General features: G+C 50.3%; 1 protein-coding gene across 1 annotated transcript in view; it reads right to left on the bottom strand.

Moving 5' to 3' along the window:
* Window positions 1–18,061, bottom strand: part of GPR107 (G protein-coupled receptor 107) — a 55,327-nt gene that overhangs the window by 15,951 nt on the left and 21,315 nt on the right. Inside the window, exons 8-14 of the mRNA XM_080670218.1 lie at window positions 17,697–17,807; window positions 16,326–16,459; window positions 12,884–12,959; window positions 12,475–12,548; window positions 11,936–12,053; window positions 9,040–9,170; window positions 4,354–4,397 (exon numbers count right to left, since the gene is read on the bottom strand). Of these exons, the coding sequence (XP_080526344.1) occupies window positions 4,354–4,397; window positions 9,040–9,170; window positions 11,936–12,053; window positions 12,475–12,548; window positions 12,884–12,959; window positions 16,326–16,459; window positions 17,697–17,807 (688 nt within the window). The remainder of the gene's footprint in view (window positions 1–4,353; window positions 4,398–9,039; window positions 9,171–11,935; window positions 12,054–12,474; window positions 12,549–12,883; window positions 12,960–16,325; window positions 16,460–17,696; window positions 17,808–18,061) is intronic.

Here is an 18,061-nt window from a genome sequence, read left to right as displayed (position 1 = left end):
GTCTGCCGAAACGCAATGAGTACCCACAATATGACTGTCATCCTTCCTTCAGATATCAGTGGTATCCCAGAGGAGAGGGGCCAGTTCGGCCTGCCACGCAGACACCTGCCCAGGCCTCCTCCGACAGCCATCACGCTGCGGCACCCAGCACAAGTGCTTCACACAGGACGTGAAAGACATACTCGTGCAGCTTCCACGATTCATCAAGGCCACTCTTGAAATGGGCCTTTCCCACCCGCTGAAGGTAGGTGGCAATGAAGAATGCACTGGCCCCTCATAGACTTCGCTGCTGCCTGGAGCCCCACTCAGTGCCAGCTGGTTGACCCACTTCTGCACCATCAGTGCAAATGTCAACAGCGAAAAAGGCTGAGCATGTCTTACTAGAAAAACAGCTTTGACCCCAAGGACCCTCGTGGGAACTGCTGCCCTGACAAATACGGCTGCAGCAGCTCAGAACACAGCCTCCATAAACCCAACTAGCCCATCGCTATCGGCTTACATGCTTTGGAAGCTCACATATAAAGGCTAAAATTTCTCAGAATATGTCCTCTAAATTTTCCTCAGAAACAAGAAAAAACAAGTGATCAGGAGCAGAAATAGTGAATAAATGTACAGTGTACACTCCCAAGCCAGTCCTCTAAGGCAGTGGTCGGCAAACCATGGCTCGAAAGCCACAGGCGGCTCTTTGGTCCCTTGAGTGTGGCTCTTCCACAAAATACCATGTGCGGGCGCGCACGTACAGTGCGATTGAAACTTCGTGGCCCATGCGCAGAAGTCGGTTTTCAGCCTGGGCGAGTCTATTTTGAAGAAGTGGTTCTAACGCCGAGCCACACTCAAGGGGCCAAAGAGCCACATGTGGCTCACGAGCCACGGTTTGCCGACCACTGCTCTAAGGTAACGACACTGGAGAGGAGCAGACAGGGATGCAGGCGCAAGGGCAGTACCAGCCAGGAAAGCTTGGCAGGCAAACAGTGGGCCCACAGCTAGGCGTGCCGTGCGAGACTCAATTACACCTCCTCCCAGAGGACACAACCAGCAGACTCAAAACGACAGGACCTGACAGGGGCGGGTCTGTGACAAGAGACAAAGATACAGCTTAAGCCCTGGCCGGTTTGGCTCAGTGGAGAGAGCGTCGGCCTGCGGACTAAAGGGTCCCAGGTTCGATCCCAGCCAAGGGCACATGTCTGGGTTGTGGGCTAGATCCCCCCCAGTAGGGGGTGTGCAGGAGGCAGCCAATCAATGATTCTGTCTCATCATTGATGTTTCTCTCTCTCTCTCTCCCTTTCTCTTTGAAATCAATAAATATATATATATATTTTTAAAAGATACAGCTTAAGGACAGTGGGCAGCTTCATCCTTAATGTTTCCCGGGGGTTCAGTCAAAAGGAATCCAGACACAAAGAAGCAAACAGAACGCAAACAAACACCCCCTGCCCGCTGAGTGCAGGCCCAGGCCCAGGAACGACTATACACAGCGCCTCCCCTACTTGCAGTTAGTCAGCCTGGACTGCACCTACTCCGAGTCTTAAGCCCAGGGCAGTGTCAAGGTCACGCAATGCATCAGTGGAATAATGAGCCTAAGAACAGGTTCCATGCACCAACTGCTTCCAAATCCAGGAGAAGACATTCCTGCCCATGGTCTTCGCTTTGCCAGTGGCCTCTAGACCTTGGGTGGGGTGATCTGAGGGGCACAGAGGGTCGACCACAGTATCCCGGAACCGTCGGTTAGTCAGCCATGGGCTCCCTCCAGCTTTCATGCACTGCCCCGCTTCTCTCCTGGAGTGGACGGACACGTGAGGTGCAGCCACTCTGCAGTCACACTCAGGCTGGCTCCCAGCACTGGGGTCGGGGTGGGGATGGATGTGTGCTGTCCCTGTGAGTTCTCTGCAGGGCAGACCTCAGCCTTGGGAACAGGCCGCCCTGACTCTGGAAGTGTCACAGCATAAGCATTTTTCAAAGTACAGACTGAAATACGCATTTGCAGATTAGCTAAAATGCATCCCGTGGCCTAAATCAACTCAGGGAGAGAACATGAATCAAGAAGACATCCCTATTCTAATCTACTCTGTCCCCTTTCAAAGGGCCCGCGGTATTTACTGATGAGGAATGGGTGCTTTCTTAACAGTATGTCATCCTGAGAATGGTGGAGAGTCCTGGTGTGCTTGCGTGACTTCCTGTTTTCATATTCGCTCTCTGCTGCCACCTGGTGGAACAAACGAGGAACTGCCTCAAGTGCCCCAGGCGAGGACAAAAGCTTTCCTTTCTCTTTGCTACAGCTGCTGGGGGACAAGACCCATCCTGGGCTTCACCTGCTGTGCTACCCACCCCGCCAGAGCTTAGTCCGTCTTCAGCCAATGACCACCCTCTCACGGAATAAACCGTCAGAGACAGTTATCCCAGGCCTTCTAAAAGCAAGGTGGAGAAGGCAGAGAAACGGGGGCCAGACGATGGAGGTGAGGAAGAATGAAGGGGGGGAGGATGAAGCCAAGAATAAAAGCACAGATTACATTTATCAACCAAAAAACATTGCCCTTGGGATTCTCAAACCTTTTCAGCTGAACAGCCAGTCAAAACACAAGTCCAAAATATTGAAGTGTATTATAAAGATGACAAATTAAATGTCTTGTCTCCATATAATAAGAAAAAGACCTATTCATTAAGTTACAAGAATAATAAAAGCAACTTACGTGCACTGAAGAAGAAAAAAACAAAAACAAAAAACAACACAAGAATAGCTCCAAACTACAATTATACCCAGAAGGCGGGTTCTTATTTTCAACTTTGGATTTTCCTGTTTGTAAGGTGCTTTACTTAAATTCTAATTTGTGTTTTATTTTTTGCAATTTTCCTTCACCCCTTCCCAGAAGGCAGGAGGGCTCTGGGAGTTCCATGGCTTGGAGGAAGGCTATGCAGCATGATCTAAGCAGAAGACTTGTGGGGTAAGGCCTTGGGAGAGGGGCTCTGAGCACTGCTCGGGGCTCCCAGTCCAGGCAGAACCCTCACACAGCAGGCTGCACAGAGCAAGAGCGTTACACGGGCCAGACAGCAGGAATCACAACAGAAGCTATTTCAGCCAAACCAGAATACTCCCGAATGCTGTGCTCTAAGAACCCCAGGATCTTGCCCAACACAGGTGTGAAGCTTTAATCGGGTTTAATTCACTTTTAAGTAATGACCTGACGTTAACTGAATAGCAAGTGTGAAATAAGATTGGTACCTACTATCTGTTTTCCACATTTCCTAAACTGAATCCACATTACTTTTATAATCAGAAAACAGATCAGCAACTTACATTTAACAACAAATGAATAATCTGCCTTAAAGAACATCACTATCAGCCTTAGCCAGTTTGGCTCAGTGGATAGAGTGTCGGCCTGTGGACTGAAGGGTCCCAGGTTTGATTCCAGCCAAGGGCACATGCCTGGGTTGCAGGCTCGATTCCCAGTAGGGGGCGTGCAGGAGGCAGCCCATCAATGATTTTCTCTCATCATTGATGTTTCTATCTCTCTATCCCTCTCTCTTCCTCTCTGAAATCAATAAAAACATTTTTTTAAAAAAACTAGGAAAGAAAAGGTATAAGATCCTTTAAAAAAAACCACCACTTGGAGACAAATATAAAATTTTAAAAAAAGGAGAAAAGAACATCACTATCAGTGCTGAGTGATCTCATGGACCCAGAGGCAGCTCCGCCCTTCAGGAGCAGTGCTCGCAACCCCCACCCGACACCCGACAGCCTGCAGTCGGGACATTATTCCAATCAGCCCAGGAACACACAAAACATTGCCTTTGTGACTTCTCTGACGTAGCAGGCGTGGTTGGAAAATCAAGGACATGCAAAAGGGCTTTAACGGCACAACCATTTAAAAATCAGAGTTTAAAGGTTCTTTCCGCAGCAGGCTCACTTTAAATTAATACCAACACATCCACTCTGGAAGCGTGTTCCATCAGCAGGGATGGATGCTTTACACATAGCCATCCCCACCCATCAAACCACCTGCTCTCACCGCCAAGTGCTACCTGGTCCTTCCAAGACAAGATTTCTCTCTCTGACTCAGTTTAGAGGTGAAAATCAATCTCACGAGTGGGAACGACCTGAATCAGCTTCTAATAAGCAGTGGTCACCCCCAAGCCTCCTCACGCAGCAGGGCTGTGTTGTGCACCATCTGCGTCGTCTTCACCAAACATCCCTCAGCGGCTCTTACAAAGCCCCCAAGCTCCCCAAGCAGGCGCCCCCATTCTGCTCCTGGGGAGACAGCCCGGGGACACACCCTTCCTCCTCCACCTCCTAGCAGTGCCCAGGCGCGTGGCTTTGGGGAAGGCTGAGCAGCCGGAAGAGAGCTCCAGGGAACTTGCCTTTTCCGTCTGTGGCTGATGCTTCTTGTAAATGCCTGATTGACCTAAAAACAAACATTTGGGAACAAAAGGTTAGCTAGCAAACCTGCACTCGTCTCTACTTCCAGGGCGAGTAACTTGAGGCCTTGAAATCCTCGATTATAAACTCATTTGGTTAAACTGGACGATTTTAGACTCTCCCTAACCACGTGATCCTTGATAATTACCGCTTCGGCATGTATGGTGCATAAGCCTAAGGTACAGATGCCCTGCTGACCAAAAACTGTCTGGCAGAGGCCTGAGCATGAGGAGACAAACATTCCAGATCTCTCTAATCTCTCATTCCTAAGACTACCCCCCTCCCCCATTCCCCACTAAGACAATGGAGCATCACAGACCTCACCTGCTCCCTGGAGACAATGCGTTTGAAAGTCTAGGTCTAGGAGCTGTGCACGTGGCTTCGTACAAACCCAGGCTTTCACTGACTAGAGATCTGTAACTTGGCTGAGAAATGCAGGCCTCCAGGGAGTCTCTTTTCCGGCTGGGATGTGCTGGTAACTAATGACCGTCATTACCGTTTTGGCAGGAGAACATGAATGTGATTAAAGAAGCTGCAGATCAGATCCTAGGCAGAGTTCACCCAGGGAAAGGCCATCTACGGATGAGCACAACACAGGCAGCTACGGGCCGGGGGGTGCGGGGGGGCGGGGGGACGGTCAGGCCGGGCTGGAGGCGTAACGAGTCCACCACTCTCTACCTGACTCTGAATGAATTACTTCTCCTAAAAGCCCCGTGGTCTGCCCACTTGTGACAACCGAATGGAGCGACACGTGAAAGCAAGTAGCACAAAGGTGACACCAAACCGACACTGAACTGGAACGTCTTGTGTGTTTTTTATATAGTGGGAGTTTATAACTAGGGTGCTCAACAATGACTGATTTGAGACTCAGCATTTAAAAATGGATGTTTTCATGTAACAAAAATTAAACTTAAATACATTAGACATTAATTACAGTAAAGGATATAAGAATACAAATACAGTAAAGCAGGGGTCCTCAAACTTTTTAAACAGGGAGCCAGTTCACTGTCCCTCAGGGCCAGACTATAGTTTAAAAAAACACCTATGAATAAATTCCTATGCGCACTGTGGGCCCGGGACGAGTCGGCTGCTAAGCAGGACAGGCAGCGGCACCCGGGGGGCCGGATCAATGTCCTTGGCGGGCCGCATGTGGCCCGCGGGCCGTAGTTTGAGGACCCCTGCAGTAAAGGATATAAGAATGGGAGTAAAAGCTATTTGGTTCTCCGTGGTACCACCAGCTCAGATCTTAGTTATGATCAAGCAGGATGATGCAACCTCTGACATAATCAGAAGTGGGTAAACCATGGCAGGTGTGTTCCTCAAATAGTTTACCAAATAGCTGTCCACGTCTGTTACAGCTACTGAGCAAATGGGTTGACACGAATTCTTAATGTGTACATCAAGCATGTCAAACTTGAGGCCAGCCGGCCACATGCCTCGTTTATTTAAATGAGGAATTAAGAGATCAATACATCTCCTCATTTACTGGTAATTTCTCCAATTGATCTAGGGCCGTGGTCAGCAAACTCATTAGTCAACAGAGCCAAATATCAACAGTACAACGATTGATATTTCTTTTGAGAGCCAAATTTTTTAAACTTAAACTTCTTCTAACGCCACTTCTTCAAAATAGACTTGTCCAGGCCATGGTATTTTGTGGAAGAGCCACACTCAAGGGGCCAAAGAGCCGCATGTGGCTCGCGAGCCGCAGTTTGCTGACCACGGATCTAGAGCAAGCATGTCAAACTCGCGGCCCACAAGGAATATTTTTGCGGCCCAGCCAACATAACGGAATGTAAGAAACGTTTTAATAAAAATTTTTTATTTAACTTAGTAACTTAATTTTTACAATATCGTGTTGCATTCATTTCCCTTACACGTCTTATGCGCAGGCACACCATTTCTCTCCACTAATACTAGCAGCGAATATTTTAGCAGTCAATTGCCACATCATTAGCTTTGTACTGTCTGGTTTCGTGTGTGCAACAGAAAATATTTCGCTTTCGGAGAACAAAAAAAAATAGGTTTATTTGTGTTACACTTATTTATTTGTGCAGTTACTCAGTGTCTGGTAAGTTAATGTTCAATAAAAAATATTGATTTTTTAAAAAAAATGTTCTATTATTTTATGTTAATGATGACTCATTTATTTCAGCCCTTTGTATTCAGCATGTCTCTATCGAAATAAACCTACGTTTCTATGAAAATGGAAGCTTTGGTTTGTTTGCGGCCCACATAACTTAAACCTTGCTTATGTGGCCCATGTTAGCCTTTGAGTTTGACATGCTTGATCTAGAGCAGCCGTGGGCAAACTACGGCCCGCGGGCCGGATCCGGCCCATTCGGCTGTTCTATCCGGCCTGCGGAGCTGAAAGAGTGGAGGGTTCTCTTGCTCTCCCCTCTGCTCCTTTACTTTGAATTTATATTAGTTCACACAAACACTCCATCCATGCTTTTGTTCCGGCCCTCCGGTCCAGTTTAAGAACCCATTGTGGCCCTCGAGTCAAAAAGTTTGCCCACCCCTGACTAGAGCCTCTAGACCCGTGGTTGGCGAACTGTGGCTCGCGAGCCACATGCGGCTCTTTGGCCCCTGGAGTGTGGCTCTTCCACAAAATACCACGGCCTGGGCGAGTCTATTTTGAAGAAGTGGCATTAGAAGAAGTTTAAGTTTAAAAAATTGGGCTCTCAAAAGAAATTTCAATCATTGTACTGTTGATATTTGGCTCTGTTGACTAATGAGTTTGCCGACCACTGTGAGTCTAGACCCGTGGTTGGCAAACTGCGGCTTGCAAGCCACATGCGGCTCTTTGGCCCCTTGAGTGTGGCTCTTCCACAAAATACCACAGCCTGGGCGAGTCTATTTTGAAGAAGTGGCGTTAGAAGAAGTTTAAGTTTAAAAAATTGGGCTCTCAAAAGAAATATCAATCGTTGTACTGTTGATGTTTGGCTCTGTTGACTAATGAGTTTGCCAACCACTGGGCTAGACCATCCATAACCTTTCCAAATACTGTGCACTTCATGTCCAAATGTGGCTGCTTCTTAAATCTCTTCTCTGGTACTTGACTTTTCTCATTGTACAGCCTTTCAGAATATTTACCTTACAGAAGCTTGCCTGCGGCACTGGCGTGTTAGTGCTGTAAGTAGCACGTGGCAGGCAGTGGCCCTTTGTACCTCTATAGCGTGTCTGGGTCTCCCCGTGCGCCCCTGACGCTTCTACTTCGCTGAGTGGCAGGTGTGAGTAGTCTTACTCTGTTCCCGAGCAATAGGCTGCTCTTTCTTCCTTTTGAAATGTTTGTGTTTAGCTGATGATATACGATGGGGGACATGATCTCAATGCTCCCAGGACACTTCCTGCCTAAAGACCATGCTGGCCACCCTGTCACAGACACCTGAGTTAACTTCTTCGTGGGCAGGGTAGGAGGAGGCTGCAGAGATGAAAAATCTCATTCGAACTCTCTTCTCTGCTCAACTGATACGTGGACACGCGTGATGTATGATGGAATGAGGGTTAAGTACTCGCACGTGCTCTCTCCCACCAAGATGTCGTCTCTGTGCTTGCTCCTGAGCCAATCAGGAGTGAATCCAATTGGCTGGAATGAGGACTGCACTCCATTGGCACCATGTTCTAAGTACTCAGAGTAAGTAAAGGACCTATAAACCCAGGATCCTAAAAAATACTGACTTACGTGCATGGGGCACTGCAGTGGGAACACCTCAGCTCTAATAGGAAGCAGGAAAATCTACTGTTTTTAAAGTTCATTCCAAAATAATTCCCTGCTTTCAAGGAGCACGGAACTAGATCATTGTAAGGGAAGTGTCTTATTTTTGCTAGCCTTTTTCCTCTACTGGCTTCCCAGTGGACCAACAATTTCCTTCACTTGCCTGAGGCTTAATGAGGATGTTTTCTCATCAAGCGCTGACTTGGCACTCACACTTCTTTACAAGCTCTGCACCCAACGCCTGCCATGTCCAGGAGCAAAGCCACCATTCTGAAGGTGTCCCAAATGTTTACATGCTGAGAACTAGCACTAGATTTTCTTTTTTAAAAATGTTTTTATTGATTCAGAGAGGGAGGGAGAGGGGGTAGAAACATCAATGATCGCTGCCTCTTGCACGCCCCCTACCGGGATGGAGCCCGCAACTGGCTTGATACCCAGTAGGAGGCGTGCAGGCATGTGCCCCTGGAACCTGACCTCCTGGTTCACGAGTCAGCCCTTAACCACTGAGACACACGGGCTGGGCACTAGCACTGGTTTCATGTTAATGTACTTCCTTTTCTCCATCTGCCGTGGCAAGAAAAGCTTTTTTATGGGCTTCCGTCAACTCCTTCCCTTCCAAGTCCATGCTGCCATTTACATTGCTGCTAAGCTCTCCTTGCCGGCTCTCTGCAGGCCATCCTGCGCTACAAACCAGCCATGCTGCCACACTAGCTCCATCAGAACCCCCTGGGCAACCTGACAAGACACAAAAGCCAGGGTCCTGAGACGACTCAAATGGTCTGGGACCCAGAAAGCCGTGTGTTACACAGATGCCCGCTGATTCCCCGTTGGGGGATAGTTGGCCCAGCTGCCGGGTTTGACAGACAAGCCTCATGGGGTGCACTCAGCCTCCCTCCCTGTGGGTACTCACCACACCACTGGGAAGAGGATGGCCCCACAGCACAGCAGGTCCACCAGAAACAGAGAATCCTTCCACAAGGCATACTCCGTTGTCCCCTCCTCGGTGGATTCTATGATGATGTAGGCCACATTTGCCAGGACCTACAGGGCAGAGAAGTCGGTGAGGCCCCAGAACACGGGCACATTCTCACAGCAGTCCCAACAAGGGGGGGGGGGGGACACTGGAGCCAGCAGGCCCCCAACCTCTGGCCACAGCAGCACTCCCACGTGCTCTCTCCCACCGAGACGCCGTCTCTGCTTGCTCCTGAGCTTGTGACTGCTCTGGCCAACAGAGCAGGGTGGAGTGATGCCAGGTGATGTCCAAGGTATGTCAGACAAAGGACACAGCTTCTCCCTGGCTCTCTAGTGAAACACCTGTGGAGCCCAGGGCCTTCTTGTAAGAAGTCTGCCTGCTCGGAGCTGCCATGTTGAAGAGACCAGGCAGAGAGAGAGAGAGAGAGAGAGAGAGAGAGAGAGCGCGCGCGCGCGCGCGCGCGCCCCAGGAGCCCCCGCCCCATGTGATCAAGTCTCTCCAACCCAGAGAAAGAGGCAAGTGGAGACAGCCAGGTGACCCAGCCCTGGCCACAGTCTGACTGTAACTGGTGGGACAGCACGTCAGACCTACCCAGCTAAGCCACTCCCGACCCCCAGAGAATAGACAGAGACTGAACGGTGGGTGGATGTACAGCAGCGGCCACCCAGGCCACGTGGTTTCTCCAGTACCCTAGGCCTCCCAGTCACCAGGCGCTGCACTTTACTTCCTGTTTAGCCACAATGCCCAGGCTCCTCAGTGACAGCACCTCTGCTGAGGGCCAGATGATGTCATCAGAGACCAGAGCGACAAGAGTGGCCGATTGCAGCCACTGGCTGAGGAGCCACATCGCCCGCCCAGGAGCAACTCCAGTCCAGGCCCTCTGTTCACAGGCACAGCTGTGCTCCCCCGGAGGTTCAGCTGTGCCGTGCTCTTCCATTTCCAGTTAAGGCTCTGGTTGTGTGCTCAGTCTGTTAAGCTCTCGGCATGTGCTGAGACGTCCTGCAGCTGCCTAAACTGAGACGGCAACATCTGGAAACCCGCGGTGCGACTCCGCACACGGGGAACAACCTCTGAGATGTTCTTTCGAAGACCACTGCTAGGTGTGGATGCAGTCTAATCCCACCCCCACCCCAGCCCCCACCCCCACCCCCCATGAGGCCATGCCCCCAATCCCTGCCTGACGTGCTGTTTGCAACGGTCATGCCCACTTTAATAAAAATGCAAAATCCGCTGCGCTATATTGGGAAGTCCCCAAGTGCAGTTTCTTTCTGTCCAGGACTTACACAGTTAAGTCACCACAAAAGCCATACATCACTTGGATACTAATGCAAAAGTGACTCTGAAACGTCAGTCTCCCACGGACACGCAGCGTCTGGGCTCCTCCTGAAGCCCGGTCTATCCTCGCACCTGTCTCTGGGCCTCTGTCTGCGGAGACAGTGGCGAACAGGCTTCCACAGCCCGAACCCCTAACTGCACGTGTCCTGGGCTTCCAGTCCCCGGGGTGCCGTGTGCAGCAACGGGCAGTAACGCTCTTGAAACGCCACTGTATGCAGCACTCACTTCCTGCCCAGAAATGCGCAGTGGCTCCCACGGCCGGAAAGAAGCCGTTTTAACTTTTCAGGCTGCAGTTCAAGGCCTTCCTAGGCTAGTCCCCATGTTGAAATTTACGTTTACTTGTTAAATGCCATGTCTTCGAGTGACCTGCCACGAGTGACCTGCCAATAACCGCGTGCGCTGCTCCTCCGGACGAACCAATGGGGGGCCGTGGGGAGGACTGAGCCCCGTCCCAGTGCAGTTAGGCCAGGAGGAAGTTCACACGGAAGGAGAGGGAGCGGCTACTGGAGGAAAAGGGACTCAGGGAGCGGTGTGGCCGAGTGGAAAGAGGCCCGGGCTTGTCGCTCATGAGCTCTCGGCGACGTGGCCCTGGTGGCTCATCAGCTAAGCCCTGGGTAGCTCAGCACCTCTGTCCACTATACAGCACCTCACACTGCTGCTATCCCCCTGGGCCTGTCATCCTTCTTTCCTTAAGCATCGAGGCAAGGCCCATCACACATGAAGCCTTCCAGGTCGTTAGAATCTGGATGGCCAGGCTTCCCTTGGAACCCTTCAGCAACTGGTGTGAACCATGTGTTTGGCGGTAACGTGTACCCCTTATTATTGAATGTCAAGTGGCTTTGTGGCCGGGCTGAGCGTGCTGACCTGGGCGCCCGGGGCTGGCCTCTTCTTCCCCTCTCCTGCCACGTTTACACTGTGCTCCAGGATGAGTCCGGGTGACGAGAACAACTTTACCGAGCAAACGCACTTCGGCCGAGCAGAGCAGCTGTGCATCGCTGCTAGGACCGCTGTCTACCAGGCGCCCTTTCCGCCCGGCTCCGCCCCAGTAAGACTGCTGTATACGACAATACAAGGCTCCTCTCCTGCGGGCTCACTGGCCAGGCCCCAAGCACAGGGAGGCTTTAAGAAATGTTTGCCCCCAAGATCTACATTGTGGGAACTCGCTGGTGTCATTCAGAGTTTTAAAATAAAATCGCTATGTACTTGAGTTCCTCTGCTAAGAGGACCAATTGGTTACAGGACACACGGGTGAGGAAGAGAAGGCAGCAGGTCCCCCTAACTTTTCAGCAGCTCTCTATTGAAGGGCAGGTGTCCACGTGCCGGTTAGAGATGACAGTCAAATATCTCCTGTGCCGTGGCCTGAGGCCTAGGCCTGTCCAAATTCAGAAACAGAACCCCCGATGAGGAAGCTGGCGTTTCTGTGTGGGCCACCCCTCCTCCCAGACAGGCCTGGAGCGGCTAAGTTGGAGACAGAGCAGCACCCGGAGTAGCGTCATACCTGGAGCGGGATGACAATCATGAAGATCTTTTTGTCCTTATCAGAAAGGATGTGCTTGATGAAAGCCCAGCCAGTGCCGATGAGCGCGATGGTGATGAACAGCAGTGCCCCTTTCAAACTGAAAAAGGAAAGTGTCAGACACGAATGGGTCTCTTTGGAATCCCACCCTGCAAGTTAGATTCCACCGCTCATGCTAGGATTTCACGTGCTTCTTGCAAAAGACAGGTGGCCAAATCCAGGAAGTTCATCTTAAGTGGGCAACACTTTCTTCCGCGCACAAATAGTTAGCTCTGCAGCCCATCACCTGAGCAGCCAGTCCCCACAAGGAGGCAGCCCCCTCCCAGGGGCACGAAAGAGCCCCGAGTTCTCAAGTGTGGACAGCTACCTGTCCACCACACACCTCTGGCATGGCAGGAACCCAGCCAGGCTGCCACAGGAGGGCGGGCCAGTCACCCTGGGGCGGGTCTCTTCCTGACATGGCTTCACCTGGTATGTCACATCCCGGTATGAGAACGTCACGAGTCACCCTGCATACTTACAGGTGAGTGATGTAGTACACGACGGCCCAGCCTTCCATGGGAAAGCCCTGGGAGGAGATGTAGTGGTAGTCGATCTGCAAGTGAACGGCACTTCAGGAAGGGCAATGACCGGCCCCCGCCCAGTGCAGTCACACGGAAATGCCACAGAGACCTCATGATAAAGGTGTCCGGTGACTCACTTGTCAATTCACAATAAAGCTAATACCAGACGGTGTCTCTGTCTGGTATTCTGAGACTCTGATGTTTTACGCCCATGACCAGCCGCCCCCCTCCCGTCAGAGGCTTCCTGAGAAAGGCATTCTTCCACCTTTGGTTTCTCACGGATCTATCCCCTTTCTCCTAATTGATTTTCCTGATCACATAGCATTGTACATCATTTCATAAATGACCCCAAAGTACGAATACATACGGCATGGAAGACCAAAGAGAGAGACTTGGTGAAAGGGAGGGCCGCCATCAACCAGTGAATTTTAAATACATCGTTCCTATAAAAACAGAAAGAAAAGAATGAAAGAACTATTCCATTCTCCCACAGGACAGCTTGCTGCCTCAGGCATCAGGCATTTTTATAAGAAGGCAGTAAGTACAATCTAAGCAAACCACAAACATGAACCCTCTTTAAAAAGTCCTTTCTGTCACAGAACAGGCCTTGCAGGAACCCTAGGGTCACCTCTCCACTGAAGTCCACGTTGCAAATGGAACTGAGTCATGCACGGAAGCGGGAGGAGTCTGAGACCATGAGACAGAAATCAGCACAGGCTTTCTCCCCATCGGGAAAGGGCACAGAAGAGGGGACTGGAGGGATCTGCGGACGGGGAGACCCCAGAGAACAGAGGTGAGGCGCTACAGCTCACGGGGAAATGTGCAGCCCGGGGAGGTGGTTCCGCACCAGGTGACAAGGAGGGCTGTGCCCTCTTCGCTCCCCTTCATGGCTGGAACCTGCCAACACCCAGCCAGTGGGGTAAAGCACCCACTTCCACTCCCACCCCCAGGCTCACTCTGGTGCCTGTCTGCCTTTGGGCTGCTGGGCACTACATTCCACAACCCTCTCCCACCTCCCGCAGGGCTTAACCAATAGGACACACAAGACCATTCTGGAGAAAAATTTAAACTCTATTATAAAGAACACAGACTTCAGTAAGAGCCACGGAAACTCGTACTCGGGTGTTAAGACACTCTGCAAAGCCACAGCAGTACAAAATACGGACAGTGGGACATCAGACAAAAAGGTCAACGGAACAGACACCACCATGTGAAAAATGCTAAGAACAGTATCTATAGATACTATAGTTACACAAATTAAAAATACATGCAACATGAATAAACATTACTAATTTATAAAAGTGCACGAATGTCAGAAAACACATATTAAACACACTTGAGTGGTTGGGAAGGAATGAGAGAGGGGATAGGAAATGAAGGGAAACGAAGGAGAGGGCCTTGCAAGAATGATGAGGAGGGCGTGCCCTGAACTGACACATGTTCAGTTTCCAGAACGATTTCCTCCCCGGTCATTTCCTGTCCCAGTGCCCAACTACTTGAAGTCAAGAAGGAAGTCAAGGCCAGAGTAGTCTGTCACTGTGAACAGCAATGAGATTTACCACAGGGCAAAACTGCCCACTGTCACCACCCCCACCCCAACACCCCAACCTCGACTAGCTAGCAGTCCCAGTTAAAACCTCCCTGCCTCCCGCCTGGGGCCGTGATGTGATGGAAAGAACATGGGCTCCAAAGCCACACAGAACTAGCTCCAATATTGGTTCTATTCCGATGACCTTCATCTCTCTAAACCTCAGTGACCTCTTCTAAAAATGGGGCTACAGCTGCCTACCTCAAGGAGCTGTGGGAACATAAGCTGAAATAACCATCACCAGGTGCCTGACTCAAAACGACCAGCTTCCCTCGACGGCCCCGGATTCCCTGCCCACGCTCCCGGGCTCTAGGCCCACGGCAGAAAGCAAAGAGCTGAGAGGAGCCACATATGCACAGCAGGAAATCTGGGTTCCAGTCCCAGCTCTGTCAGCTGACTGGCCATGGCTCTCACTTCCCCTGTCAAGGCCTCAATAAACCCAGGCAAAGATCTCCCAACTCCTTCCAGTGGGAGGGGCTGCAAGCCTCTGAGAGGCAGCAGCAGCCACGGAGTCACATCCTTCCCATGACTTGAATTTCCAACTTCACATGACCCGTCCCGCTGTAAGACTCCCAGGGAAACGAGAGGATGGGGTGGGGGCTGAAAGCATATATTTTGTATGTATACCCTACTTCAATAAGAAGTTTAAAACGTTGTACAAAGTAGGTCAGCCTCATTAACTACACGTTTAAAACTGCTGCCCCAGTTTTTATTATTTAAGTGAACCAGTGCCCGTGGCTGTGGTATCACTAAGTGGAGGGAATTAAAGCACCTCACATGTGCCTCCCATCTGCAGAGCCTCCTGAGTGCAAACCCCTCATGCACACACTCTCAAGAGCTAAGCTCTCAGAGGAAGCCGGCGCAAGCTTCACTGCCCAGTTTCACAGCTGAGGAAAAAGGACCGAGCGCGAAGCCAGGCGCACAGGCGGCAACAGTGCTCACACGGGAAATCAGCTCTCTCGCTCCTAGTTCTCACTTTTCTAATTAAAGCAAAGGCAAAACATTTTTAAAAAACAAAACCCTTTTATGGCCTAACTTCACAGGGTTCTTTCTGTCTTATTCACGGCTACTGATCGTCTAGCCCAGTGGTCGGCAAACCCATTAGTCAACAGAGCCAAATATCAACAGTACAACGATTGAAATTTCTTTTGAGAGCCACATTTTTTAAACTTAAACTCCTTCTAACGCCACTTCTTCAAAATAGACTCTCCCAGGCCGTGGTATTTTGTGGAAGAGCCACACTCAAGGGGCCAAAGAGCCGCATGTGGCTCGCGAGCCGCAGTTTGCCAACCACGGGTCTAATCCAAGTGATGATGTGGGGCCCTCCCCAGGTAAACAAGCTCGTTCCCTCTGATGGTGTGCAGGGTATTACGACTGCTCCCAGCTAGGCACGTCCAGCACACAGGCCGCAAGAGATGCCAGAGGCATCAATTTCTGCCCCAACGCTCCAGAGAAAGAGGTATGGGGGGTTCTTAATTATTATATAAATTTAAATTAACCCATATTGCAATACCATATTCACATACCATCATTTACTTAGTTTATGGGCCTTATCCTATAACAAATACTTCACATTATCCTTTAACTGAAAATTCTATTTTGCTTCTCAATTTTGGGGGAGAGAGAGACAGAATTAAACACTAGCTCCACCTACATGCAGCTTGCAGCTGTTCTCAAGAGCCAAGTACAGGAAGTTAAAGCCACAGGGGTTTCAGCAGAAAGGCCAACAGCCGGGCAGATGGGCTTTGAAGAGGTTTTCTCCAGTGACAAGCCCCAGGTCAGTACGGAAGGACAGTAGCTCTCCCAGCCCAGCTCTGAGCTAAGGCCTCTGTACAAAGTGGTGGTTCACGCTCTCGGCCAGGCAGTGGGTCACTGTCCCTCATCCGCTCTCCAGAACAAAGAGCCCCTGACTGGGACCAATGTGTTCACTTGGAGTGCTGCATTGTGATCTCTTCGCCATGGAAACGCTCAGCTTATACATTTTATTTTGCTTGTATATTATTGAAATCTCTGGATTTGCCTTTTAAGCAAAACAATGGGAAGTGAGCAAACACCAAGGCATGCAAAGCTCCTGCAGTGTCCTACGTTTCAGGGAAGATGCCCTTGGAAGAGAACAAGATGGCTGGCGCCAATCCTGCCCAGGTGCAGAGCCAGCCAAAGGGGAGACTGTACAAATACCAACCCACTCCAAGCTGAAGGACTTAAGGAAGTAGTATTTTACCGTCGTTTTCGAAGGATGTGAATCCAGATGGTCCCAGAAAGGAAAAAGAAAAAGGCCATAGAAATGTACAACTTAGGGAGAGGGATTTCTCCGGCAGAGAGGTAGCTCTCAGGATTCTTCTCCGTGATCTCAATCTGAAACCAACATGAAATTTATTTTTACTTTTCAGGAACAGATCATTTCATATTCAGCACTTTGTAATCTTAGCTGTTTAACTTAAGTTTAAGAAAGTGAGTAGCAGCAGAGAACAAACACATTCTTAGTGCACTGGCTGAAATGTAAACACACCCAATTGCTTTCTAGTTCCTTGTTTATGAATCCTCTACTGAAGTTCCTGCCCACTAGCCACACTTTGCTTTTACTTTGCTTAAGTGGTCTTAAGATCTATTTTTATAGAGAAACTAGAGGCCCAGTGCACGAAATTCATACCTGCACCCTCTCGCAATCTGGACCCCTCGAGTAGGGTCCCTAGGCCTGGCCATCGATCAGGGCCTATCGGGGCTTTCCTCCCCTCCGCTGCCAGCAGCTGGCCCCATCCCTGCCGCTGCCACTGCTTGCCATCTGTACGGAGCTGCCTGCCAACCCACCCACCCCCGCCACCGGTCGCCTCCCTCTGCAGGGCGATCACTGGCTGGCCCCGCACACCCACCAGAGCATCGCTGGCCCCAGATCAACCGCCCACAGAGGGAGGCCCTGCACACCCAGCTGGGGCTCCACGATTGCAGAGCCCTCTCCCCCCACCCCCACCCATCAATTGCCTCGCTGGCCTGGGCCTCCCTCTGCAGGGTGATCGTGGGGCCATGGCAGGGGCCCCCCGACCAATCACATCGCACCCGCCTTGGCTGGCCTGGTGCCAGTGCGTCATAGCGTGGTTGTGTGGAAGGTCATCTAGACGGTCATTCTGCTGTTCGGTCATTCGGTTGATTTGCACATTACGCTTTTATTATCTATCTATCTATCTATCTATCTGTCTATCTATCTATCTACACATATATATAAAAGCCTAAGCGACTGTTACGACTGAATGACCAGAATGACTGGCCAGTAGCTATGACCCAGACCTTGCTGCTGGGGCCCTGACAGCCCTGAATCTGGTTAACCCGCACCCCAGACCCAGACAGGAGGGAGGAGGGAGTCCGATTCCTTGCAGAATTGGCTGTTGATTAGCTTGCTGCTGAGGTCAACCTCCCGTGGTCCCTCCCCCGAAGCAGGCCAGCTCCCCCACTCCGCCGATTGGCCCCAATCGCCACCCAGGCCAAGGGACCGCACCCGTGCATGAATTCGTGCACCGGGCCTCTAGTTATAGGTAAATGCCTCCCATTTTACACGGCTGACAAAACTCACATGGAACAGTTTCCATACGGTACTCACATCAAGGCTGAATGAAAACTTGTCATTAGACTGTAGTTTAGGTCCAGGGCATTTATGCAAATAAAGACTGTAGAGGCCTTCCTGCTCATTGGTGCTGATGTTAAAGAAAAACTGGAAGTGAAGAAGAAAAAAATTAAAGGGTACCCAAATCTTCAGCTAAGTTTTTAAGTCTTAGAAAGAAATCATAAATACTATGAACAGAAAAAAAAGATAGACTAAAGAAATCAAATTCTCCCAGAGCAGAATTTAAACAGATGTTTTCTTCTTCTATGATTCCCTCCCAATGTTGTTATAGCAACTTGCAAGCTAACAGAAAAGTTGACAGAATTATACAGCAAATATCTATAGACCCACTACTAGATTCC

Source organism: Plecotus auritus (assembly GCF_963455305.1).
Source record: "Plecotus auritus genome assembly, chromosome: 5".
NCBI lineage: Eukaryota > Metazoa > Chordata > Mammalia > Chiroptera > Vespertilionidae > Plecotus > Plecotus auritus.
Note: the sequence above shows the minus strand (reverse complement) of the source record. Positions and strands in the feature narration are given on the sequence as shown.